We start from the raw sequence: 27,144 nt of genomic DNA, 5'->3' as shown, positions 1-27,144 counted from the left end.
GACATTGATTTCTTGATGCTTAAATTTTCCTCTCGCGCACCAGTCATCCTCACCAGTGCAGTCATTTCCCTTTGCAGCGACATACAAAGATCTGCTCCAGCAAATTTGGCTCATAATAAAAAGCCACAGATTTTCTCTGTTGATTTAGATTTAACGACTGTATAATTTGATTGCAGAATCCTTCCTCATCTTCAGATTTCCCCGCCTGCCTGGGTTTGTGAGATGGATCATCTCCTAGATGTATAATATATGAGATTATCCATCTCGGGAGGCTTTGGGCGGGAGAGGAAGGGGATTGTGTAAAACAGGAATGTGGCATTAGGAAAAGCTACGGGTAAAAAGAGCGCTGAGTGCCAGTGGGCCTTTGACAAGTGGAGGCAAATTAGTGCGTTTCCCTCCTGAACGGCTAGAGGCTGCGGTAGGTTGATGCACTGATCTCTTGTCTCTGGAGAGCTAGGTTCAGATGTCGGTTAGATCACTGGAGAAATGAATTCGAGAGGCTCAATCCCTAACAGGAGCGGCGGAAGGTCTCTAAAAGTCTGTGTGTGGGGGTACACCAGAGGCCGAACTGTGGCCCCGCCTCCTGTGCCACCCCTTCTCCCTGAAGCCCCGCCCCCATGCCACCCATTCCTCCAAGGCCCCACCCCCACACTGCCCCTTCTCCCAGAGCCCCCCACCCTTGCACCAACCCTTCCCCTGAGGCCCTGCTCCTCTTCCACCCAAGACCCTGCCCCCCACCGCTCACTTGTCTCCACCCCTTCCCCATCACTCGCCCTTGTGGTTGGTAAAAAAGTGGGAGGGCCTTGGCCTCCTCCTCCTTCTCCCCCCCTCCCCCTGTGGCATTCCTGGACCCTAACAGATGTTTATTCACATCATGAAGCCACCTCCTGATTCTGAGCCATGGTGATTTTCTCAGGGCGGCCAGGACTGGAAAGCTTGGGAGCTGTAGGGCAGGGCTGAGATGCATTGGAAGAACGAGGGAGGCTACCTTGCAGGTCTCTCACACTCCAGCCACACGGCCATACCCAATGCTGTTTGTTCCTCACTTTCCTCAAGTTTCCCCGGATGCCATCCCCTGCAGTCCCAGTACAAAGAGCTCTGTATGCCAGGTCTAGCAATACCCCCTCCCCACAACTCAGCTGGAAAAGCTGCCAGAGCCTTTTGAGTAGGATTTTGTCTCTCCTTGTCAATGGCTCGGCTCAAGCTGAAACACGACTTTAAGGGGAAAACAAGAGATAACCAGGGGCGCCGTGCCCGGTGGGGATTAAAGCGACATGGTTTCTCTTGCAATTTCTTTCTCTCTCATCTCAAAGGAAGAGGCCAGGCAGGCTCAGAAGCTGTGGGAAAGGTTTGTGTGTGTGAGCCAGCCACGCCGGGAGCCAGCCGCATCCAGAAACAGGGAGCTGCTTAACATAGTTATTGATATCAAATGGATGTTAATTGAGTTCCAGGAGCTTGGAGATTCAGCGCAGAGTTCAAAGTCATTTTTCCCCCCTCGTTGGTGTTGCGTGAATGTGTTAAAAAGATATTAACCTCCAGGAAGGAGGGGTCTGTCGTGTGAACTGGAGAGCCATCAGAGCAACCTCTCAGTGTTTGTCCATGCCAGAGAGCTGCACTGACCTCGTGGGTCGGAAGTTGGCCTGCGACTCTGGGTTCTGGTGACCTGCTGGGTCACCTGGGCAAGCCACTCCCCTCTCTTTGCCCTTCCACTCTTTGCTTAGATTGTAAGGTGGATGGGCAGTGACTGTGTGTTTTGGGCAGCACGTGGCGCAGCAGGGGCCAGATCTCTGCTGGAACCTCTGGGGAGGCTGCGGTGCATACCCTCAAGAGCCGTGTGTCTGAGCTGGAAGGAATGGCTGTGGATGCGCTCCCAGAAGCCCTAGCGACATCCACGGGTGAGCACAGCACCAGGGAGGATGCCGTAACTCGGGGGCTGCTTGCACCCAGGCGAGGCTAACCATGCGCTCAGATCTGGGTGCCGATCAGACCTCGAGTGGTATATTCTACACATAGTTCAACTGAAGCGTGGGAAAGTTAAGGACTTGCCCAAGGTGGCGCCAGGGATTGGTGACCGAGCTGGGCATGAACCTGATTCCCAGTCCCTTGCTCTAACTACCGGAGAGGTGTAAGAAGCTGGAAAAAGAGCATGTCTTCAGTGCGCCACGTTACTTGCCTGCAGATGGTGACTAGTTTTGCCTTTAATGGGAATGCTCCCAGCTGTGGATGGCTTTGCTAGAGTGGAGGGGAGGGGAGAGACACTGGATGGCCTGTGAGTTTGCTTTGCGGGATGAGTCATTCATAACTCGGACCTATGCAGGGTCCCCAACGCCTTTCTTGGCCGGACAGAAATCTGCATCTTGTCTTGCCTAATCAAGGAGCAAATTTATTCCGAAAGGGAGGCGCAGCAGAGAGGGAGGAAAGAGGCACAAAGAAATCCCCAAAGCTCCTCAGCCGATTGTGGGCTTCACTGGTTCAGATCTCTGTTTTTTCCTTCTTCTGCAGGGTCTCAGCTGTTAATTACATTTGCCTGTCAACCTCGCCTGCTAATCTGCTATCACTGAGCGGAAAGCAGGAGGTCAGACAACAAAGGTGACACCATCACACTGTGCCTCTTGTCATCTCCAATCCAGATTAGTTTCATTGACTAACTCCTGGCTGAATAGCACCAGTTAATTATAACGATCACAAAGCCTCCCGTTTAAAGCCACACAGCGAGAATTAAGGTTCTGAAGTAAGATTTTAGCTTCATTAATTGCCCAGCTCATTGTGGTGGTATTGATTGTTAACGCTATCGCGTGGTGAGTAATGGCTTCCCAGCTCAGAGGGGATTAGGTGCTAATTGTTGTTGGCCTTGCGCTGACAAGATAGACCTCAGAGGGTGTCAAATCTGTATCGGCCGCCTCCTTTGTCATGGTCAGCCTTTCTCTCCCTGACTCTCCCCAAAGCGACTCAGGAATAATTAATAGGGCTCGGCAGCTAATAACGCCTCTCTGCACACCGCCATTGGGTAGGATTCCTCCACCACTCACCCCTTCATTTCCCCCATCCCCAAGCCTGCCGGGAGAGCCATGCCGAGCCCACGCGGGACAACTCGGGTGAGCTGGTGCTTCTCCACTTCCCATGCTCCTCCCCTTCTGCTCGGCACCAAGGTCCAACAGCTCGGAGAGAGTTGCTGGGCTCTGCGTTGCCGCTGTAACCGGAGCATGGGGAGTAATAGCGTTAGAGAGCCCACAGGTGATCTGGGGAACATCTTAACTTAGGGCTTTATCCTATCACCGTGACATCTGGGCGCCTTCCACATAAAATCAGTGGTGCCAGCGAAGTCTCGGAGTCTGCCAAGCCCAGAGCCTCGAAGGTCCTTAGGTGCCAAACTCCCACGGAACTCACGACATGGTATTTCCTTTGTCCTGCCAACCGGGTGCACGCTCTGCAGGCTCCAGTTCTGAGTTAGAAGCCCTGGGATTCAATCCAGCTCTGTGCCAGCCTCATAGCTGAGGGGCACCTTGTTCAGCTGGGACACCATTAGTGACGGGTTGCGGGAGTTGGACCAAGTTGCAGAGTCTTTCACCTTCGTGTCACTGGTTTGTGTCCAGCCCAGGCTGGTCGGGACACCTGATGGCTGAGAGCAGCCTCGGTCCCCTTCCACCCGGGGAAGCAGCCGCCTCGCTAAGCCCGTGCTCAGAATTGGTGCTAATTAGCAAACTGAGGCGTAAATGGATGCAGCGCCATTGACTTTGCTGGACTTTTACCCATTTCCACCAGCAGAGAATTTGGCCCCTTGTTGACTGACTGAGCAGAGGAGCCAAGGATTGACAGGCACCGGAAGTGGTCCCCGCAGGTCAATGCTGAAGCACATTGGCATAGCGATGAGGGGTTACTGCAGCCCACGGTGCTCCTGCTTCTCTCTCCCTGGCCAAACAGTGGGCATCTTTCAGGAGCACAAAATTCACACATCCCAGAGCTTGGCCTGTCCTTGTTCATTTTTACATGCTAGCAATTTGCAGTGAAGCACATGATGAGTTCTGCGTGCCCTAGTTAGCATTCCATTTGTATTTCTGTCCCAGCCTTTCTCGTCTATATGCATTGCTCTCCGTACTTTAATTCCATTTCGGAGATTTTATTTTTCCCTTGCAAATATCACTGGCATCCCCAGGGTGGGTATAATTTAAAATATAGATGTATTATGCAAATAATGCCAGAGCCTTGCCCAAGGGTTACGAAGAGTGACTCGATTTATCCCAATGCCTGCATCTGCGATCGCCAGCGCTCACTCAAGAGTAACTTTTGCAGCCTCGACTGCAAGTGTTGGCTAATTTTTCTTGAAAGAAAGCGGTCACCCTCTCGGGTCACCATGCCCCCGTTTGCGGGCAGCGACAGGCGTCCTCGACAGCGGGTGCTGGCCCCACACAAGTGGCACCCTTTTGCACATGCTTGGCATCCCTGATCCCCCTTTCCCGTCTCCAGTGCCAGAGATGAATGAGTCAGCCAAGCTGAGGGCTGGAAAAATTCTCAGCATGGCTCAGAGCTGGAATATCAGGACTTTGTATTAAGCATCTGTAGCTGCCCGGCTTTGCCTGTGTGGAGAGTGGCGTACTGTAGACGGGGTACCCCTCGAAAGGACACACATCCTCAGATGGCGTGTTGTCAGCCACAGGGAGTTATGGAGTTAAATAGCATAGCAGGGTTTTAAAAGGGACTGGAACATTTTCTGAGCAGCGATAAAGCTTGTAGTTCTGCGTGTTAGTCTAATCTCCATGCTTCAGGGTGTGGGGTGATCACTGCGGAGGTCAGGAAGGAATGTGTTTCCTCTTTTACCTAGTATGGCATTGCTAGCTGGGTTTATTGTGAGGGGAGGGAGGATGGGTTGTCCTCCTCTAATGCTGCAGTCATAGTCCCCTGTTAGAGGGTCAACAGGGGAACCGAGGGGCTGACTTGGAGATCCAAATCTTAAATGACTACCCCACCGTATGTGTAAGTTTCTGCAGCCTGCTGCTAAACTCTTGTCGTTCCGCTGAGGAGGGCATGGAAGACAGCTCAATTATCCTTGCTGGGATTTGAACCAAGGATCTTCATAGCCGAAAGCAGCATCTTTGACTCCTGGGCTACAAGAGTAACTTGGGGGGCTGCTCGTGACAGTAGCACTTGTATCCTCCGCCGCCAGCCAGGATCTCATTGCACTGCGTGGCACCAGAGGACATTTTAGCCTCCCCGTTGGCCACGCGAGAGAGCTGCCTTGAGGTGCTTGGGGATGGGGGTGTTTGCAAGGGCTCTGGAGAGTAAGACCATGGTCGGGAGCAAAGGCAGTTAGGGGAGATATTCCCCTCTGCTGTCACCACCCCGCTGGCTGCTCGATGGGGAGATCTGTGCTGTGAGGCTACACAGACCCAGCCGCATCATGGAGCAGCCCTGGTGACCCTGTCTTAAGGCTCAGCGGAGCTGTCTGTTTGAGAGCTGATCTTCCCAAGCACTCTCAAGCCCCAAGGGTTGGGCAGAGGGCCTTGGAAATCCCTCCACCGCATCGGGGCTCAGGGGGGTGAAAAAACAGGGTCCTTTGGGGGCAATATGTCAGGAACTCCAGCCCTCCCATCCCCCCCTGGCCAACGGACCTGCTGACCAAATGTGCCAGGCCCCGGGGGACAGGACAAGGGGCTGAATCCTCATGCACCGGCCCCTGCCCTCTGCCAGTGTCTGGCACCACTGAAAGCTGGGCAGCTGCCCCATTTGCACAAAGACGCCCTTGGCGAGTGACTTCAGCCCAGCTTGTCCTCGAGGGTGGAAGTCCTCTCCTGGCTGTGGTGCTGCCCGGGCCGAGTGGTGCTCTCCTGCACTGGCAGAGCCGCCCCCCCGGGAGTGGGGGGTGCTGCCGAGCTATTCCGAGGGGACTGACAAGAGAGGATCCATTCCGGGCCATTTAAACAGCGTGTGGCAAAGCCTTTTAACGCTAAGAGGATGCTCCCCAATGAGAACCGAATGGCTGCCCGGCACACGTGCTCACAGATGGTGCCGCGTGCTGAATAAAGGGGTATTGAATAATAAATAAACAACTAATGGCTTTTGATGCCTCTGACCCCTTTCAGCGGCAGTACATCTCCTGCGTGGTTGTCCTCCTCTGCCCGGAGCCTCTCTCACCATGGGCAGGGAGCCAGCTTTGGTGGGCTGGGCAGGAGTAATGGTCTCTTACTAATAGCACCGCACATCGAGACTCATTGCCGTGATGTATTTTACACCCTGGCTGTGGTGGAGTGCCTCCACCACTGAAATGCGGCCACCTCTGGGGTGAAGCACAACAGCCATTCAGGCAGGCCAGAGCAAAGGGTCGTTAGCCTAAGCAAGGCAAAGTAGAGTCTGTTCGAAAACAAACACGGCTGCTGCATTCTCTGGCTGCTGGATCTTCTGGTGTGGGGTCGGGGAAGAGAGGTGTTAATAGGTCCTCAGACGTGCACAGTAAATCTGCCACATGGATCCCTTCTTTAGCCCCCTGGGAAATTTACCCACCTTGCTGCTATAACTCCCCCCCGCGGGCGCTCTTGTTCTACGAGTGTTTGTACTGCTTCCAGAGTGACATGGCATGTATGTGTGTGCATAATTATAATTATGCCAGGGAATTGCCCTGGGTAGACAAGTCCTGAGGTTGCCTTCATCCATCTCCCGCTGTCCCTCACCTCCGGGATCTTCATCCATCTCCCCCTGTCCCTCACGTCGGGGATGGCAAAGATCCGCTCAGCCCGGCATGGGCATTCACTGCCTTGTCGGGGCGCAGCTGCCACCCGCTGGGAGTCTAAACCACGCAGCGGCATTGCGATGTGGGAGTCCTGTGCTGGTCGCTGTGGTCCCTGGCTTCTACCAGCTCTGGTACTCACCCAGCATTTCATTCGGAGGCCCGCTTGATAAGAGAGAGGTCCCCTCCTGGCCCTTCTCCCTGTCCAGCCCTAGAGCTGGCTTTGCAGATTCTATTCTATGGGCCACCAGGCAGGACTCCAGTGGTGGCCGTGACACTGGACTAGTTGGGGCATTGAGGATAGATGCTGGCCCTCCATGGGACTCTGTGGACCTTTTGTAGTGGCCCCGATGCTCCAGACCCAATCCCTCAATGCCCATGGCAGTCAATGGCCATTGTGGGTGCAAAGTAGCTCACGGGAATCCCTCAGCACCGCGTAGGATGGGCCCTCGGTGATGTGCTCTTGGATGCTCCCATATGCTCCCGTTCAGAGAGGTCAGCGGCTCTGAAGGGTGGTTGCACAGGACATGATCTGCTAGCCCAGTTTGTGGTCTCTGACCCGGCTAATGGTGCCCAAGCCCAACCCCTCCAAATCCACAGCCTGGAGATCCGGGGACAGGGCTGTTGTCAATGAGGTTTAATGGGTGATGTGCTGCTATTAAGTTTGTAAAAGGTTTCCCTTCTGAGCCCCTCTCTCGGTTTCTTTAAAGGGTCTTCGATAAGCAGCGAGTCTTCCCCCGTCTCCTCGCCAGCCACCAACCACAGCTCCCCGGCCAGCACGCCCAAGCGAGGACCCATGGGCCCCATCATCGTCCCCCCTGGGGGGCACAGCGTGCCTAGCACGCCCCCCGTGGTGACCATCGCCCCGACGAAAACTGTGAATGGGGTCTGGAGAAGCGAAGGCAGACAGGTAACGTGTGTGTGTACGTGCTTGAATCTTATGAGGGACAGACACTCTCTTACTTCAGGGCATAAACTGGCCTCTAACTTTTGGGGTCAGGAGGGAATTCTTCCTGCAGGCAGGTTATCCCATCAGTGCAGGGATCTTACACCTTCCTCCGACGCAACTGGCCCCACGGGATGCAAGAGACGATGGGCCAAAGATCTGACCGGGTGCAGCAGTTCCTTATCCAGCGCCGCAAGAATGTGCTGACTCCCCGCAGGGGTGTGTGCTGTGTATGCAAGCTCAGAGGACAAAGCCACATGTGTGCACAGCGCTGTTTGCTTTGTGTGTATATCTGATACTGTGCACAGAAGGAGACTGGTGGGAACTTTGCTCTCAAGCCAAATGTTTTTGGTTCCAGTGCCAAGAGTGATAAAAGGTGGTGGGAGCGGGGCAGCCTTTGTCTCTAATCTCCATGCAGCCTGCAGTAAATATACACCCTCAGAGCAGCCCCTAGCCCTGTGGCTCCCAGCACCCCAACCCAACTTGGTTTGTCCCAGACTTCCCTTCTGTCTCTCCCTGCCCCCGCACCCCATGCCCATGCTGCAATCTGGGTAGGAAGCGCTTGCTAAGTAAGAATCATTGTTAGCGGTTCTCCTCGCCTGTATTTTACGGCGGGTTCCCGGTGGGATTACACCACTTGGAAAGACTAATTAAAGCACAAAGAGGAGAGGGGAAGGAAAGCAAAACTCTTGGTGCTTCAAGGGACGCAGGCGCTAATCCCAGCTGAGATCCCACAAAGCAAAACCTTCTGCCAACGCTTTGGGAGGGGCAGGGCGCTCGCAGCACCACTCCCTCAGCCTTCCCCTCCTGGCTGCCCGCTTGATTTCCCTCCCCTCCCCCAGTTGGCTGCCCCATAAGAAGTGACCTTTTTAAAATATAGGTTAATCAGGTCTGGTTTATTGTCTCGCATAGCCACGTCCCAGCCTGGCACCTTGAGATGGGGAGGTAATTGCCACATGCACAATAGGCTTTAATGTGTTAGGATGGTAAAGGAGAGAAGAGACCGTTCCTTCTCCTTCTGACCCAGCCCTGCCCTTTGCATGACTCGCTGGAGGGTACGACTGTGTGCAAATCCCATAGGGCTGCAGCCCTGCAAGCCAGTCTGCGCGGGGCAGGGTCCAGTGGGACTTTGTGCCGCTGCAGAGGTCCACATGGATCAGTGTGAAGCTTGGGCCCTTACTGGCTGCATGCCTCAGTTTCCATAGCTGTAACACGGTGGTAATTGGGGCCCCCAAGGAACTGGCAGAAGGGCAGTAGTTAATGGCTGCAAAGCGTGAGTGGGAAGATGCTGTGTCACCCTCACAGCCCCTCAGAGAGGCAGGGCAGCGCAGGGCAAATCCCATCCCCATTGTCCATACGGAGGGCCAGAGAGGCTGAGTGACTTGCCCCAGGTCGCACAGGCAATCTGTGTTGGAGCAGGGACTTGAACCCCGGTCTCCCCAAGTCCCAGACTGGCACCCTACCTATTGGGCCACCCTTCCTCTCTGCTGGGAGAGAGGAGTGATACCGATACGTAGCACGTCTCGTCTGTAGCTCTCAATGCACTTTACAAGGGAAGGCAGGTATCCTCAAGCCCATTTTGCAGATGGGGAAACTGAGGCTCAGAGAAGTGATTTTTTTCCAGTCCTTCCAGGGTCATGCAGTGAGTCAGGAATCAATGTCACCCCTCCCCCTTCCTGCATCTGCCATGATCCCTCCTGTGGCTCCTGCTGCAGTGGCAACTGACCCAAAGGAAGATGGTTTCAGACTGAGCCATAGGGGACACATATTCTTTACAGGCCAAGGGGGTTCTGGGGGAGCAGATGAAGGTCCTGCTGCAGACAGCCAGGCCCCAGCCCTCATGCTGAGATCACCTTGGATTCTGCCCCCAAGAATACTGCCTCGCCTTGGCACTGTGTCCCTTCACCTCCCTAGCTCCTTGGGTCTCGTATCGCTGCTCCAATCCCAAATCCTGAGTCTCTCCTCTCCGCAAGGCCCTCTGGCTTTGGGGGGGATATTCCTGTCTACACCCACATCCCACCAGGATCAGTGACCCACACCCTGTGCCGAGAGCCGTGGGCGGGGGCTCTCCCCTTTCCCCCGCTCCCTGTTGCTTCCCAGTGAGCTGCACAGCCGTGCCGGGTGAGAGCACTGGGGGCTGCCGTCGCTCTCCCCGTTGGGTCCCATTACCAGTGGGTCAGTGCGCTGTGTGGATCTGTCTGCCCCTGCTCTCAGCTGCGGGGAAGCTACAGCATAGCCCAGGGACAGCATCGCTCGGGAACCTGCCTTCTCCATTCTAGAGGCTCAGAGAGGGTAGGGGCCTCCCGAGGGGGAGAGGACACAGTCTCTAGAGGGGAAGCCAGCATCTCCATGCCCCTGGGTGGCAGTGCAGGCTGGAGGAGGGCAGGGTAAGGGCCCTTCCCCCATTCTCTGCACATCACCCCAAACGGAATGGGGGAGAGGCCGGGCCATGCCAGCGGAGACTCGGTCCTTCCCTAGACTCCTCCCTGCATTGCACCGACTCAGAGCTCGTCTAGCCTGCTGGGTTCCCCTGTGCCATCCCCAGTGCCCTATTGTCCCTGTCCTCGCAGCCAAGTGAGTACTAAGGCCTCCCCCCACCGCCCCGAGCTCCCTCCATTTCTAAGAGCCCCAGCCACTTGCAAAGCAGCCAGTGCCCCGTGAGACGGGGCCAGGGCAGATTCGCTCCAGTGATTCATTGCGCTCAATGAACCACTAATGCTGCCGGGGAGGGCTGGGAGGGAGCTGGTACTGGATTAGCAGATGATATATGGCCCTTCAGTGCCTGCACAAAGACTCAATTGAGGGTTTAATCCTCTCTTTGCCGGGCGGGAGAGATAGAGGGAAATAACTTCATAAAGTTAGAGGGGTGAGTCACTTGCATCAGCAATGCAGAAATCAGAACGGGGAGCTGAGCAGACGATCCATCAGCAGCCGCTACTCCAGGGTTACCGAGATCTCACCGGTAATGGGGAGCCTTTGAAAGGCCAGATTAAATGAAGAATAGTCTATTTTAAACCTAATAGGGCATGTCCTGCATTCTCACTGGCGGAGATCACTCGCTAATCGCCAGGGAATGACGGATTTCTTTTCCCCCCCTCTCTCCTCCTCTCCTCCCCTTTCATCGTCACAGCCACCGCTCTGAGACAGCCAATCAAACGCAGGCCACCCGGTGCCGCTCGGAGCCCTGGGAAGCTGCCGGCGCCCTGGTGAGGAGGTCCTGCTGCTGCACCCGGGTGGCAGTGCTGAGCCTGGGGGAGTGTCGCCAATCCAGGCACTGGGGAATGAGGAAGGGCTGCCCTGTTTGCCCCAGGGCAGGATGTTTCTGACTCACGTGACTCATTTGCCTTCGCTTTCCTCTCTCTGCCCCACACTGGGCTCAGGCCCTGGTAAGGCAAAGTTCCACCACTCCTCCTCCTCCTCGTCCTCTGGGAAAGAATTTCCCGGCTTGCCCCCTTTGGCGTCTCCTGCCTGAATAGGGCAACCCCACGCACTGCCAGGGTCCTTGCTAAGATGGCCTTGGTAACGGCTACAGCGGGATTACTCCTCTCATCCATCCATCCAACCAGCAGCTGTCAGCCCCTTCCGGATAGGGCATCACCTCCTATCAACCCCAGATCTACCTGGGACCATGCTCCCTTTCTGCCATAAAGGAAGAGCAGGGATGTTAGAACACCCTGATCCCTGTTCGTGTCTCCTTTTTGGGTCCCGACCCGCAGGTTGAGAACCCTATTGATCAATCATCTATTGGTCTATCAGTCTATCTTATTCCTAAGGCAGCTGGCACCCCAGATCCTATCCCTGGGATACCCACTGTTTCCCCCTGCTCTCTGCCTGGCTGAGCCCATGCCAGGGTATGGGCTTCCCCGGCGGTGTTTGTTTCTGAAAGGAGTATTGCTAAGGGTAGGCAGGGTGTACAATCTGTGTCCTTCCTCTCGGTCAGTACTTCCCGGTGATACAGAGAGGGGAATGACGGGTTTGTTCTGCCAGGCATGATAGGCTGGGCGGGAGTTTTCCCTTCTCCCTCCCTCCCTGGCCCTGCCCCGCTGTCATCGATCCCCACTTTAGCCCCCTCTTTCAGACCCCCCAATGCACTGACCGGGTTTTGATTGAAGGAGATGGAAACCTTAGTCCTGTATTAGGAACAAAAATCATCATTGCATTATAAATGGATGAGCCGGGGGCACTTACTGCCTGGGAGGGGTGTGCCGATGGCGGCCTGTCTGCAGGGCTCGCTTTCCTGTGTCCCGCCATGCAATGCCTGATTAACCTGTTTATTTTATGGCTGTTATCAGAGGCCTGCTGGATTTATACTTGCTGTGCTGTTTCAAGCTCCATAGGCGTCTGTATCCTCCCTGGATGATTAATGGTGCCGGAGAACAAAGCTGCCTGTAAATCTAAAGGCAGGTGAAATGTGGGCCTGCTGCTAGCTCTCCTCCCTCCCACTCGCTGGCCTGCCTTATCTCAACCCCTCGCTTAATGGGAAGGGAGCTACACACAGACACACACCCCCCGTTGTGGGCCCCTTCCTGCTCATCCAGATCTGGGTCTTTCTCAGAGCGGCCCAGAGTTGCTGAGGTGTCGTCGGTGGTGTTACACTGAGGCCACCCTTTGGCTTATGTTCTTCTCCCTGATGCCCTTGCCCCCTGCCTGCGGAAGGCAAGGGTGGCTGGTCCATATGGCCCGTCCTTTCCAGCCCTGCGGCATCTGTGTGTTTTGTTCCAATCGAGTCGCCCTGACCCCTCCCGTCCAGTCATATTATCCCAGGAACACGCCTTCTGCAGAAGGTCAGAGGTGGCCCACTGGGCGCGAAAGAGGTCGAATGTGGAGGTCTGGATGCCTACAAGGCGCAGAGAATGAACAGATGTTCCTGCTCATTAAAAATTCCCATCAATGGGTTCCATCTCTTTCAATTAATTATGGCCGATGTGTCTTCTGAAGAGATTATGAAGTCTTGAGGAGCCATCAGCTGCTTGCAGAGTGTGTGCTGTGGTGGTGTTTAGTAAATACACTTGACTGATGAAGGCAGTTCCCCCGATGGTGCGGAACAGCCTGGCCCAGTGCTGTTTAAATCTTATCCGCTGTGTGTTCCAAGATGTCACTATCTGGGGATATGAAGATGGATGGGCCACCGTAAGAAGGGCAGACTATGCAAAACAATGCTCCCTCTGTCTCCCTGGGAGATAAATTCCAGACAGGAGGAACGGCTGGCTCCTGTATCAAGCTGCTTTCTCCTGCAGGATGATGTGCGTCTGGAGTGGGGGCAGGAGAAGCTTAGAGGGCATCTTGGCACCTCCCGCATACAGGCAAGGTCCATGGTCAGCTGGATGCATGGACTGCCACCATGTTTCACAGCGCCAGGCCCATCGGAACAGGTGGGGTGCTGGTACCCACGTAGCCCTCAGCTCTGTTCCTGTTGACTTCCAAAGGAGCTGAGAGCAGCCTGCAGGGGCCCTCTTCACCCTGCAGGATCTGTGGCATTGGCTGGAATTGTCCCCGCTCGCACCCTCCACTCCCCCCACAACCAGTCCATAGCCCTCCCTCTCACAGACCGTTCCTCCACGGGGTTTCTTTCTTTTCCCCTCCATGACTGTTGCCATCCCTGTTTTTTCTCATCACGATTAAGGAAATGAGTGGCCCATGTCCACCTCCAAGACAGGTTTGCTGGAGCGCTGAAAGCCCCGGGCTACTGTCCGTCCGGCTGCCGGTCCCGGCACCGGCTCCCTGCAGTGCACGAAGGATGTGCTGTTGGAGCCCCATGTAAGCCCTGCTGGGGAAGAGCCAGGTTTGGGGAGGGGGAAATCTGCTGCACAACAAAGGGCTGACTGAGCAGAACTCCCCAAAACAGCAGGGTTGTTTAAGTGGAGCTGGACGAGGGGGAGGAACACAGCGATGGCCAAAGGGCCACCAAAGTAGATAGTCCAGTAGCCAATGTCAGGTGCTGCTGTGACCACATCATAGGGTCCCAAAGAGGGCAGGGCAGCCCCACCTGACGGTGTAAAAAAAATAATCTAATCCAGTTAAGAATCCCGTTACCCAATAATACATGTGGGTTACAGTCATTGTATTGTCCTTGGGTAGCCCATTGGGCTATAAACTGAGAGGTGTGTATTAGAAAATTGTCCACAGCTGCAGTAAGGCATTGCAAACAGAATGGTCTCCCTGCACAGCCCATAGCCCCTCCACCTGCAGGATAAGGAATTGGTGAGAAATCCTTAGAGCAACTGGCAGGAAAGAGGTAGGTGGGGACTCCCAAGTCTTGTCCTGCAGGGGAAGGGGTTCACTGTCTCTTAGAGTCATAGATTGCAAGGCCAGGAGGGACCCTTGTGATCATTTCGTCTGACCTCCTGTACAGCACAGGCAGGAGACCTGCCCCTAAATCATTCCTAGAGCGGAGCTTTTAGAAGAAACATCCCATCTTGGTTTTAAAATTGCCAGGGATGGGGAATCCACCACGGCCCTTGGGGAACTGGTTAATTACCCTCACTGTTAAAATGTACACCTTGTTCTCAAAAGCAGACTGTCTAGTCCTGGACAGGAAAGGGTTAACAGGATGACTTACGTAAAGGGTTCGAGAGTGCTTTGAAGAGGCTGAGCAGCAGGCTGAGTTTGTCTGGTGATCCATGGCCCCTTCAGCGCTTCCCCCAGGCAAGAAGAGGGTTAAGGCTTCCATGGCGGTGTTAACTGGTTCCTTTCCTGAGCAGGGCAGTTGTCTGAGCCCCAGCGAAAGGGCTGGCGGGGATGGTGGTTGACCTGTGTTTCTTTATGAAGCGGCTCCGGAAATGCTCAGAAGACCCAACACCGGGAGGGGCAGGGGAGATGCTTGAACTCTGATTTTGACTTCTCTGAGCTGCTTTTCCGCCTCAGCACACCTCCAGGGTACTGCTGCACGCCGCCCACTCCTGCAGAGCCATTAGAAGGGTTTTATCCCTTCCAAGGGGCCGGGGAGAGCTGGAGAGTGCTGCTTGGCTCCCTGCCAGGGGCAACGCACGTTAAACGGGCCTGAGCAACATGTGGGCTCGGCAAAAATAACATTGCTGACATTTAATAGTGCATGTTCTCGGCTGGGAGCCGCGTGGGGTCAGCACTCGGTGGCCAAGAGCCAGTGCTGGAGCGTGGCAGCCCCTCGGGAGGGGAAACAGTTCATGGAATGGGATTTCCTTCCAAATCCAAACAAGGAGTAACCCATCAAACAAGGCCTGTCAGCCAGAAAAGCCCATGAGGTGGTTAATATTTGATCACCCGATGGTGCGTTATATGGGTTGAAGGTTATACGTGTGAAGTCCCCCCGCCCCCTCCCTGGGCTTCCCGCATTGTCCACCCGGCCGGCAGGAAGCTTGTTAAGAGGCCAGGTTCCGTCCTTTGGCATGGGGGCCCAGTGCGGTGCAGTAGTTAGAGCAATGGATTGACACTCAGGAGACCTGTGCTGAATTCCCAACTCTGCTGCTTGGGTGGGTCCCTCTTTGTGCCTCTCTTTCTCCTTCCATGCTTTGGCAGTTTGGAGCGTGGGCTCTTCACAGCAGGGTTTTATAGCTGCGAGGAGCCCCAATCGTGGCCCATGGCTTCAGTGTGCTAGGTGCTGTACAAACACAGAACAGAAAGATGCTCCCTGCCCCCAGGGGCTGAGGATGTTTTGTGCAGTGTCCAGCGCAGCAGAGCCACTTCTTATTTGGATGATTTCAGTGAAAGCAGCTTTTCCCCTTCCTTTTGGTTTAAACATTCCCCCACCGGGTTTACAACCCCCCCAGGGAAGCCCACCAATCTAGGTGCTGTCTGGCAGCTTCCAAATGCACTGGCTGTATTCTCTCTCCCTTCGCCTCTCTTCCCTCTCCCCAGGTCCTTTCCTTAGCTCTTCTGAGAGCCTGCCTGGGCTGCAGCCACTAGAGGGTGGCCGAACCGAGGCCCTGGGAGCAGGTCTGACAGTGCCGTTCCGGGCCACAGGGCTGACCTTTGTCTTAGCTGCAGAGAGAGCAAGAGTGCCCCTGCCCAAGGGGTACTGCAGCACTGGAGGCAGTCTTATCCCCCCTGGGGGGCAGGGTTAGCCCCACAGCTCTTATACGGAATGCCCACCTGCCCTTACAGAGCTCCCTTTTCCTGCCAGGGGTTTCTCCCCCACCATGCCCTCTTGGGCCCCCCAAGGATTGCGTAGAACATGCAGCTTGTGGGCACTCCTTGGGCCATACAGACCGGCCTGCCCTATCCCGGCAGGAACGCCAGTTTCCTAATGCCCTCTGTCTCTCTGTGTGTGTGTGTGTGTGTGTCAGAATAGCTGGGATGGCAAGCGAGCAGCTGCCATCCCAGCTGATGCCAGCCTTACTCCAGGAGTGATCAGCTGGCGGGCGTGCAAAGGAGGGCCCCGTCCGGATCGCTCCCTCCTCCTCTGGAGCTCAGACATATTGTCTTTTCAGCATGTCCGTGGGTCTGCGCTACAGTCTGCGTTCTCAGCCCAGCCGGGGTGGTAGTTACTGCCAGCTGTTTCCAAACCCTCCTAGTTTTATTTGTCTTACTTTATTTCAAACTTTGGAAACGTTTGAAAGCGAGTCTGTGTGTGTAAGTGCGTGCACATGTGCAGTCCTGAACTCCTTCCTCCGGTTGCCCTCTGACAACATTCCCATTGGGTCAGCTCCTGAAGCACTTCCATCTTCTTTTCCACACGCCGATTTTCCAAGCTGAGGGGCACTTGCAGAGTCACTTGTAAGTGAGGGGGATCTGCGTGTGCTGAGCCCTCCTGAAGATCGGGGCATGGGTGGGTTTACTGATCTCAAGCACTTCTCCCTGGATCTAGGCGCATCCCTGGCTAGTTGAAACGGATGGCTGTGCGAACAAAAATCACTGGGCTGGACTAGCAAACAGCCAGAGTGAGCCGGCCTTGGCACAGTCCCCTCCACCCTCATGCTGCCGCTCCCAAAGGACAGGGGATAAAGGCAGTCAGTGGGAGTCTTGCCTAGCCGTTCCCTGGACTACAGCCCAGGGAGCCTCCAGCGAGTCTGACTGCAGCAAGGCAAGAGCGGACAGACCCCTCCCGGAGGCCCATTGCTGGGGATCTGAATGGAACTGTGGGCTGGTCCTCAGCAGGGAGACCCTGAGACACCCAGGCAGGGAGCACTGAGCTAGCTCCTGGCCAGATGCATCTGCTTCCTTTGTGTCTGTCCTGCCCTGCAGGACAGTTTTTCCCTGACACTCAGGGTGGGGGGGTCATTTGTTTTCTTGTAGCAAGAAGCGGGATCAAGAGGCAGCAGCAGCAGCAGCAGCCGGGAGCGCCTGATTGCCGAGCCTCCACTCCCACAGGAGAAAGCCGGGGGCCCCGCTGTCCCTTCTCATCTCCTTGGGACGCCTTACTCCTTCGGGATCCCCCCCACCTCCGTCGTCCAGGATTCCCGCTTCCCACCTTTAAAGTGAGTCACGTGCCCGGGAGCAGGATCCACTGCATCAGCTTCCCACAGTGTCAGGTTCACTCGTGTGCTGCCGGCTCTGACACATCCCATATGAGAATCCCCCAGCGGGGTGGCCTTTTATTGCTCCTCAGAGCCCTTTTCCAAGCTTAGTTCCTTTGTGGCTGTTTTCTCTGGGGTTCCCCAAAGAATTCTGCATTCCTGGAGAGCAGGCCTTCCTGTAGGCGGGTGTTTGGTTCGTTTAGCTCCTGAAATAGCACAGATAGAAGTAACCGAGGAACACAGCAAGATCTGCAACCACAGGCTGGCTCCACCAGGCACCTGGCTTCTCCTGGTCCCTGGAGTGGCTTACCTAGGACAGGCTCCATTGTAATACTCATCCTTTCCCCTCCCACCGAGTTCCACAACGTGTTCTGTGGCTTAGAAGCTCATCACAGATGTTGCCTTGAGCCATGCGGTTTTTGTGCGACACTCCCATCCGTCCCAGCTGGGGTTCTTCCAACACAAATCCAAACCACAACTCTGAATACATCTTTTTCCATGTACATTTCAAAACCTCAAACCAACCAACCCAGGAGCAGGCGACAAATTCAAACCAAAGGTGGGCCTGAGCTGCAGAGCTGAAGGCCAGGACCGGCCCCAAGTGTCTCCAAGGACTGGGGGAGCTGGGAGGCAGCTCTGGGGTTTGGGGCAGGACAACGTGTAATTAAAACAAACTGCTCTGGAAACCAGCATTCCAAACACCAATGCTGGGTGTGTCACAAGTGCTCCTTCCCAACCCAGATCTCCCGCAGCACAGACCTAAGACTCTTGCTTCCTTGAAGGAATGTATGGCAAATGTGCTGGGTTACATTTGATTGGGGAGATCTAAACCCTGGGGGGATGGTGGCTGGATGATACTCCGCTCCCTGGAATGGCCTCTGCCAGCTAAAGGTGCTGCGCTGACAGCTCTCACCAGTGGGGGCAGCATTCCACTCAGACTGCCCAACCATCCCCAGACAGATGCTAGGGCCAGGCAGCTGCCTTCCTCCCTCTGCCTGTGGCCAACTCTCACTGAGCAGCGGGTGACTGGGTGGTTGTATTCTGCTGCGTTAACTCCGGGCAGCATGGCTTGGGGATGGCCAGGCCCCTGGAGGTAAAGTTCCCTGACAGGGGGACGCAGGTGCTGGAAGGAAGCAAGCCTGGTAGGGTACAGCTGGCACAGAGCAGATTATGGTTCTGCCTTTGCAGTGAATTTCTATGCTCAGCCACCAGCATTTCAGTAGGAGTTGCTCCTTCTTAGGGCTCTGCATTGGGAGCCCAGTCCCCTCCCCAGATCCAAACTAATGAGGATATCCAGAGGCTTGTGAATCTCCTGGACTGGGAAGGTCACTGACTCTCCCTCCATCCCTCCCCGCCAGCAGCCTGCAGCGGCCTGTACACCATGTGGTGCCTCCCAGCGCGGTCACTGAAGATTATCTGCGGAGCTTCCGGCCCTACCACACCGCTGAGGAACTCCGCATGTCCTCCTTGCCCCCCATCAGCCTGGATCCGGCCACCGCTGCTGCTTACTACCACCCCGGCTACCTGGCCCACCACCCCTTCCCTCACCCAGCCTTCAGGTAAGTGTCAGAGGCCGGGGAGAGAGGGACTGCGAGGCGCTGGGCAGCGATTGTTTTTCTCCACGCATCCAGCCAACAGCGGCTGCTCACCAAACCTTGCGGGGGCCATGGATTGAGACAGAGCAGTGCAATCAATTACCCTAGCGTCGGCTTTGGAAGCCGCACAGAAATAAGTACACTTTATCCACAATTGATGGTTCCCCGGGTGCTTCAGTACAATGGTAATAAGGCATTGCAGGGAGGTCATTTACCACAGCAGCGGGGATTCCTGCGGCTGGGCTGATAACTAGCTCCTTGAGTGTGACCCCTTCACGGCAGGCTTGTATCTGCTCTGCTGCTGGGAGCAGTGCCGAAACCCCTTTAATTATCCCCCTGCCAGAGAGAGAGGAAGGATCAGCACAGAGCCCAGGTCCCCCTCGCGGGCAAAGGATGCTGGAAAATCTCTTTCTAAGCTGGCTGTGCTAAGCTTCTCCCCAGAGCCAGAGCGCCCGTCCTGTGCCTGTACTGTACAGTTCCTTTGGCTCTCCACAGCAGCCTTGTGGAAGGTCGGGAGAGGGGCAGTGATGGGAGCCAGACTGAACCCAACCTGGGAGAGGCCTCCAAGGAACTGCCGGACGCTGTGTAGTGGTAGAGTCAGGCTAGGACTCCCATCCCTGGGGGATTGACAAGAGCCCGCCATACATGTGAAGTCACCTCTCCCACAGCAGGTGCTTTCCCTTCATAGCCACATGCTCCTGGCCTCTGCTGCCAGCTGGAGAGGGGAGCTGTGTAGCTTTTCAACCTGACCTGTTCTCTCTCTCCAGGATGGATGACTCCTACTGCCTTTCGGCCCTGCGGTCCCCCTTCTACCCGATCCCAACCCCTGGTTCGCTCCCACCTCTTCATCCTTCAGCCATGCACCTCCATCTGTCGGGAGTGAGGTACCCCACCGAGCTGCCCCACTCATCACTCTCTGCCCTTCAGTCCGAGCGGATGTCCAGTCTGACCGCGGAGAGGTAAAGGGCTCCATGTCCCGTGTCAGGTTGTGCGCAGCCCCTGGGGGCGGGAGGATGGGGAGGCCTGTGGAGATGTTAACTTGGCTGTTCTGTTGGTGATTCCAGGCTGCAGATGGATGAGGAGCTGAGGCAGCGCGAGAGGGAACGTGAGAGGGAGCGGGAGAAGGAGCGGGAGCGGGAAGCCGATCGGGAGCGGGAGAAGGAGCGGGAGAGAGAGCGGGAGAAGGAGCTTGAGCGGGAGCGCGAGAAGGAGAGGGAGCGGGAGAGAGAGCTGGAGAGACAACGAGAAAGGGCCCGGGAGAAGGAGATGAACCTGGCCAAAGCCATGGAAAGCCCATTTCTGCCGGTGGCAGAGCTGCACGGGCTGAGGAGCCACCCGGCGGAGGAACGTGTTAAACCAGCCGAGCAGCTGATGCCAAACAGACCAGGTAATTCCTCCCACGCACCGCAGACCCCTGGCCTGGAGCACTCCGGGCTGGTTGGTCTCCCAGGCACAGCTGAGCCAGGCCCCACGGGTAACTTCCATGGTGCCTGACCTTCGCCTGGGCCTAATGTGAGACTCGCAGCCCTGGGAGTTTGCATTGAGTTCACCTGGAAACTCACAGCAAGATTCAGTTGGGAGTCACAAACCAGCCCGTGCTCCAGGATCTTGTCCCAACCCAAATAATTGCCGCTGGGTTCCTCTTGGTTCCTTCTGATTGCTGAGCCATTTCTGAACAGACGGGCTGCTCTTGACTACAGGATGGGGTAGGCTTGCCCCTGGCAGCTTCCCGACACTAGTGACGCACCAAAGCTTTGTCCTTCTCTAGCTCCCTCCATCCCTGAAATGCCACAGATGTGAATTTAGCCTCCTCACCCCCAGGTGAGGCAGGAAGGGGTATTAACCCCCTTCCACAGATGGTGAAACCAAGAGGGTTTGGGGATTTGCCTGAGACCCCACGGGAAGCCTGTGGCGAGGTCAAGGCTAAAGCCTAGATCTCGCAGCTGCCAGTCCTGGCTGTCACTGCACGTTAGTTGGACTCATTCGTATCTGTGTTGGGGTGCTGGGTTTCCAGTGGGGACAAGTTCTGGGGACCATTCCCATAGCTCTGCCTCATGTAATAAACACTGCACCTGGTTACCCACCGGGCCCATCTATCATCTGCAAACTGATTGGCTGGGCTGAGAGTAAATGACAGTTCTTGCTGACTGCAGTGCGTCCTCTTCCTCCTGCAGAGAAACCCAAGGAGGCGACCATCCCGACTCCTAAGCCTATCCAGCACCCCTTGCACCAGCCGCCCGCCTCCCACCATCCTGTGCCCAGCCTCATTTCCAGCCACAGCGTCTTCCCCCTCCCCGGGAGCAGCGCAGCCACGGCTCTTCTCATCCAGCGCACCAACGAGGAGGAGAAGTGGCTGGCACGCCAGCGTCGGCTGCGGCAGGAGAAGGAGGACCGCCAGTCCCAGGTATCGGAGTTCCGGCAGCAAGTGCTGGAGCAGCACCTGGAGATTGGGCGGCCACCGAACCAGCCGGAAGCTGAGCAACGGCCAGAGAACCCCAGGTAAGGGCTGACTCCAGCGGTGGGATGGACAGGGACTCTCTGGAGTTCTGGAACCGGAGGAGCAGAGCAGCCAGGCCTGGCTTGTGTGATTCAGGAGGCAACCGCTGACTTGGCTGGAAGCGCTCGGCTTTGCTTGTGTCCACCTAAGAGGGCTATGTGCTGTGTCTGAGCAGCTGGGCTGCTGGCAGAGCCCCTTTCTTGTTGGGACGGGCTGGCTCGGGGGGAAGGGGGGGGGCAATGGGTTAAAGAGTCTTTCCCCTTTAGGTCACTGGTTCCAATCTGGCCTGTGCTGGCTGTGACAGCAATTTAATATCTCCTGACAGCTGCTCAGTGACCTGCATGAGATAAGTCTGGTGACCTCAGGCCAGTTGCTAGTGACTAGGTGTAGCTAATTGCTACCCTTGCTGGCAGTATCAAATAACACAGACTGCAGGGGAAGCGAGCCACGGCACCCCCTAGGGGCAGCTCCTCCAAGATCAGGATTCAGGCACCCTGGCAGGGCAGGAGGAAGAAGCATGCGCTGCTGCTGCCCTGCCTCAGACCTGTTCCGGGGCTAAACCGAGTCCTGGGGTTGCAGGGCTGTCAGTGTGGCACCATTCACTGGCATTTACATTTAGTCCCAGTAAATACAGGGGGAAAATCTCATTGCTGTTTAATGAGAGGAAGAGTCCAGATTCTTTCCAGGTCTGAGTGCTCCATCAGCACTTCCATCTGTCAGGCGCCAGCTGAGCCCTGGGTACAGCGGGGAGTTCAATATGATAGCCTGCCTTCCTGAACAGCCAGGAATCCTGGCCAGCAGCCTGCAAGCTGCGTGCCAACCTAGCCCTACAGAGCAGCACCCCTCTCTTACCTTGCAGCGCCATGTCTGCCCTTGCCATTGGGAGCAGATGAGCAAATCAGAAGGGGTCAGTGGAGCAAGAGCAGCAAGAAAACACTCGGCCTCCTGATGTGGCTGCCCCTCTCTCTAAGCCTCAACATCTCCCTGCCACCTTGGGGCTGATTGATGCTGGCTTTCTTGCTCTGTGGCTGAGCACTTAAGCGCTGCTGGCTCATCCAGTCATCTCTGCCACTGGATTCCATTGTCATTTTTGGGTATCAAGGGGATTAGCTAAACTAATCAGGTATAATAGGGAGCGGATTGCAGGGCTGCACAATGACAAAGTCTCCTTTCACTCTCCACTTCCACATTCTCATGCCTCCCCAAATCCAAGCAAGTAGCTCAAGGTCACCTCCACTACATGGACCAAAACGTGTGTGCGTGGGGGCTGGGGACTGCTTCTCCCTCCTCCCCTCCCCAAGTGCAGGCTGGCTGGGTGGGGAGACTTGCATTGGAAGCGGCCACAAGGAAGTGTGTGGGTGCTAATCTGCCTTGCTCAGCAGAGGTGCTGCGTCTCCCTCGAAGAGGACTCACTCATGCTTGACAATTGAGATGTCAGTCGAGCCGGTTAACGTCCATCATGACTGAATAAGAAGCCCTGCTACCTTGCCATGTCGAATTGAATGCACATTGCTTCCCTGCCTTCTTAAAGGTCTATTAAACAAGCAGGCTGCTGTGACGGGCCAATTTCTCCAGAGCTCTGTAGCTAGCACCGGATTGATCTATACTAGACAGGCCTATAGAGCTCAGGTATGCTGGCAGGGGGGAAGCACTCCAGGTAGGAAGTGGAACAGACTGTCTCCTGCTTGCTGTGGGTGTCTGTACCTCAGCTTTCCACAGCTTCATGGCAGCTGCGATATAAATTGTAGCACTGATCTGAACTTGATGCTTCAGTGCACGGAGGTCCGGAGCTCTGAAGTGGAAAACTGTTAAATGCACAGCTTCAGCGCATGAAATATTTATTCTGCTAACAGTTTTATTCCTTTATTGGTTACTTAAGAAGGGTTTCACGGTGTCGTTCCCTTTGCACTTCTAGAGCACTGAGTGCAATGCCCCTACCTCCTCACCTTTGTTCAGCAGAACATGGGCAGAGGCTGTATCTGGGGGTTTGTAGTTGGCTAAGAAGTAGATTTACTACCTTGGGTCCTGTGTTGTGACCCACGCAGGTAAATTGCTGTTTCTGTGTGGATTCCCACTGAACAGAGCTCCTTGCAAGTACAGCAGTGCACCCACAATGATCAAGAGGCATGATCAGAGTAAGATATATATATATAGGGGAATTGACAACTAGGATGGGTCAAATAGCTAAACAAATAATTGGTGAATAAAAATGCTGAGCTCAGATGGTTAAGATCCATGGGCTCGATCAGCAGGTATTTGGGAAAATGTTTGTGAATCCGAGAGTTTCACCAGTTTTAGCCAGATGTTTAAGAACCAGAAAGGCTGTCCAATCTGGGCAAGAAAATACCATATCATATGACTTAGATGACCAATAACGAACTGGGAATTGTTTGCAAACAGCCTTGAGTCACAACTTTGTTTTTTAGGCCAATTGCTTATCAAATGCTTCTAAATAACAAAGCCATTGAGGGAGAATCCAGATCGATTTGCAAATGATTCATTAACCTAAAAAGGGGGCTAAATTCAGACTAAAGCTTAGGCATCAGAGTAACTTGATTACTGACAAACTGGTCACATGTTAAATACTCCCCAAATTATGTTGGCATTAACAGTTCTTCCCAGGATCACTTATCATTACCATGCAGTCTTTAATTCTGTAATCACATCCTGCAACAGCTGATAATGGAATAGGTCTATGGATTACGTGAATGCCTTCCACAGTTGTGTATTATCCACTGCAGTTAACTAAATGACCACTAGATGTCATGCCAGTCGCATTCAGAGGCAGTCTGAAGGCCCTTTATCTGGTTATCAAGCCTTGAAGATGTAGTCTAGCAGGGAATAGTTCTTCTGTCCCAGAGTTAAATGCCTTCATAATCTGAATACGTCTTTTCCTGCTGCCATCTCTTGGCTATATCCCTGGGAGGCCCAAGACGTGTCTTAGGGCTTGGCTACACTTGCAAGTTAGAGCGCATTAAATCAGCCCCAGGCACCCTAACTCCAGAGGTGTCCACACTGGCAAGGCACTTAGAGCGCCTGGATTCCGTGGCTGGAGTGCCCCTGGTAATCCACCTCCTTGAGAAGCATGAAACACCAGTGTGTCAGTGTGGACAGCATGTTGCATTACTGTGCTGTGATTGGCCTCCGGAAATGTCCCATAATCCCTTGAAGTCAAGTGGCCACTCTGGTCATTGTTTTGAACTCGGCTGCAGGCATGAGGATATCCCCTTTCAAAGCTCCCTTTTGGACAGCAGGCATGCTTATCTGCCCGGACAGAAAGCAAACCATTACTATGGAATGCTGCTGCAGAGACAGGTGTTTGCGTGTGTGTGTGTGTGTGTGAGAGAGAGAGAGAGAGGGGCAGGGGGCTGATGAGGTTTCCCCCCTTCCCCCGTCTGAACTCACAAGACAGCATGCTGACACACTCTCTGCTCCCCAAAACATAGTCTCTCCCCCCACATACACACAACACACTCCCTGTCACATTCCACCCCCCCCATTTCAAAAGCACTCTGCAGCCACTTGCACACTGGGATAGCTACCACAATGCACTGCTCTCTGTGGCGTTGCAAGAGCTGCTAAAGTGGCCACTCCACTGCACTTGCAGCTGAGAGTGTGAAGACACTGCAGCGCTTTCCCTGCTGCTGTCTCGGAGGGCTGGTTTAACTCCTGGTGCTCTACATCTGCAAGTGTAGTCACAGCCTTAGTTCTTAAAGGTCACTTGGTGTGGTTTTCTCACCTGGAGAAATCACACCACTCTAAAGAGCTCTTAAGGCTGCATTTATCAAAAGTTGAGGGTGCAAATGTGCCCATTGTTCCCACTGGGCGGTGTGCCAACTGGGTGACCATGCCTACAGATGCATCAAATGGGGAATGCAATCACCCCGTGTGGCTGTACTGGTGTGGCAGTTGCTTGTGTAGATTAGGTGAGGAATTGCACATGCATTGATGATCTGGCCCTTAAAACCAAAACAAAAGCTGAATGTTTCTGGTAAAGTTCAGAAGGAAATGAGCGTGAAGCTCTCCTGTTGCTGGTGTTGCATAGGAGCCCCCACTGCTGGTGTCAGGGGGCCCTGAAATGTACTTGCTCACATAGACCGTTTACTGAATGTGAGCCTCTCTCCCCCGGAGCAATGTGAAAGGATGCCGATGAGCAGCATGGGTGCAGCTTCCTTTTGCGAGGTCTGCTTCGGGTGACCTTGGCAGGGCACGACTGCTATGCACTCCTTTTAGCAGGCATCTATTCAAGTGTCCCCCAGTGGCACAAAAATTGTTGCTTCTATGATCCTGCTGATGCCTCCCTCTTACTTATTGTGGGTCTCTTCTTTCTGCAGATCTGGACCAAACCGCCATGAGCCAAGTGGTCGAGACCAACCACAACACTTTGGAGGGCCCCCTCCGCTCATCTCTCCCAAACCTCAACATCATCCAGTGCCCACCTCACTCTGGAACCCAGTGTCCTTGCTGGAGAACAACATGGAGCCGCGCAGAATCCAGGAGAATCACTCTCTCCATGCCCACCCTGCCCAGTATGAGCCCAGCCGACAAGCCATCCCTTTGGTGAAGGTGGAACGAGTATGCTGCCCCGAGAAGCTGGATGAAGGGGCCAGGAAGAGAGAGGCACTGGACAAATACCAGCCTGCCAGGGAGCCTGGGGCGTCAGAACATGGTGGGTTCTCCCATGGGCCCTTCCTGGCAGAACTGGAAAAGTCCACACAGAGCATCCTTAACCAACAGAGGGCCTCGCTCTCCCAGACGGGGCAGTTTGCTGAGGTCAGCCTGCCCAGCAAGCCTAGCTCACCTTACTGGCACCCGCTGCCCAGGGCCCACGACCCCATGTACGTTTACGACGAGTTCCTGCAGCAACACCGTAAACTAGTCAGCAAACTGGACCTGGAGGAGCGGAGGCGGAGAGAAGCCAGGGAGAAAGGTGAGTGCGTGAATTGAGGAGTCCCTTCAGTAGCGCTGAACATGACATCTTACTGAGGGCCTGTCTACACAGGATGCTACTGTGCTGCAAGTGAGGGCGTGACTCTACAGCACACAGCTCGCCGTGCCGTAACACCCTGTGCTACAGTGCACAAGCAGGCCGGGAGAGAGCTTTGACTTGCTGCACTTTACAGACGGTAGTAGCCAAAGTGCACTCCTGGATGGGAGAGTCAAACCCTGGCTTGTCGAGCAGTAACGTCCTACGCAGACAAGCTCTGAGAACAGAAACAAACTGAAGCAGTGCTAAAGGGCTATAGCAGGGGTCGGCAACCTATGGCACGTGTGCCGATTTTCAATGGCACGCTGCTGCCTGCCGGGTCTCAGCTGCCGGCCCTGCTCAGCCCGCTGTCGAGCCCAGGCCGGCAGCAGGCTGAGCAGGGCCGGCAGCCAGGACTCCGGCAGGCAGCAGCGTGCCATTAAAAATCCTGCCCACCCCGGCCCACTCTTCTCCGCCCCCCACGGGGGCAGGGTGAAGAAGCTTGGCCCTGCCGGCTGCTGCTGCAGGGCAAGCAAGCTCCCCCCTCCCCCACCTCTTCCCCCAGGGTGCTGAGTTCCTGCCCCTCCTCCTCTCCCTCCCTGCCACTGATGAGCTGATGGCCCTTGCACAGGAGGGGGAGAAGCGGAGCCGCAGCCCGCTCACTGCTCCAGGGAGGAGGTGGAGAAGAGGTAGGGAACGGGGGTGGAATCAGGGTATATGCCCTCCAGCCACCTGCGCTGAGCCGCTCTGGGCAGGGGGCTGGGAGTACCTCCACGACCCCAGCCCTCTGCCCTGACCCCTGCACCCCCTCACACACTCCCAGTCCCCTGCCCTGACCCCTGCACACCCCAGTCCCCTGCCCTGACCCCTGCATCCCCCCACAACCCCAGCCCTGACTCCAGCCCCCCCATGCCCTGACTCCTGCACCCCCCTGACATGTCCCCAGCCCTCTGCCCTGACTCCTGCACCCCCACACATACCCAGCCCCCCC

General features: G+C 55.3%; 1 protein-coding gene across 4 annotated transcripts in view; it reads left to right on the top strand.

The window, feature by feature from the left end:
- Positions 1 to 27,144, top strand: part of GSE1 (Gse1 coiled-coil protein) — a 355,660-nt gene that overhangs the window by 309,871 nt on the left and 18,645 nt on the right. For 3 of the 4 annotated variants that reach the window (XM_073308113.1, XM_073308111.1, XM_073308114.1), the window contains 7 exons: positions 7,429 to 7,628; positions 16,875 to 17,056; positions 18,454 to 18,654; positions 19,458 to 19,649; positions 19,755 to 20,077; positions 20,865 to 21,189; positions 25,522 to 26,117. In XM_073308113.1, coding sequence (XP_073164214.1) covers positions 7,429 to 7,628; positions 16,875 to 17,056; positions 18,454 to 18,654; positions 19,458 to 19,649; positions 19,755 to 20,077; positions 20,865 to 21,189; positions 25,522 to 26,117 — 2,019 coding nt within the window. The remainder of the gene's footprint in view (positions 1 to 7,428; positions 7,629 to 16,874; positions 17,057 to 18,453; positions 18,655 to 19,457; positions 19,650 to 19,754; positions 20,078 to 20,864; positions 21,190 to 25,521; positions 26,118 to 27,144) is intronic. The other variant, XM_073308112.1, reaches the window with a different exon arrangement.

This window comes from Lepidochelys kempii, chromosome 12 (genome assembly GCF_965140265.1).
Source record: "Lepidochelys kempii isolate rLepKem1 chromosome 12, rLepKem1.hap2, whole genome shotgun sequence".
NCBI classification, from domain to species: Eukaryota; Metazoa; Chordata; order Testudines; family Cheloniidae; genus Lepidochelys; species Lepidochelys kempii.
This window is presented reverse-complemented; position numbering and strand designations above follow the sequence as displayed.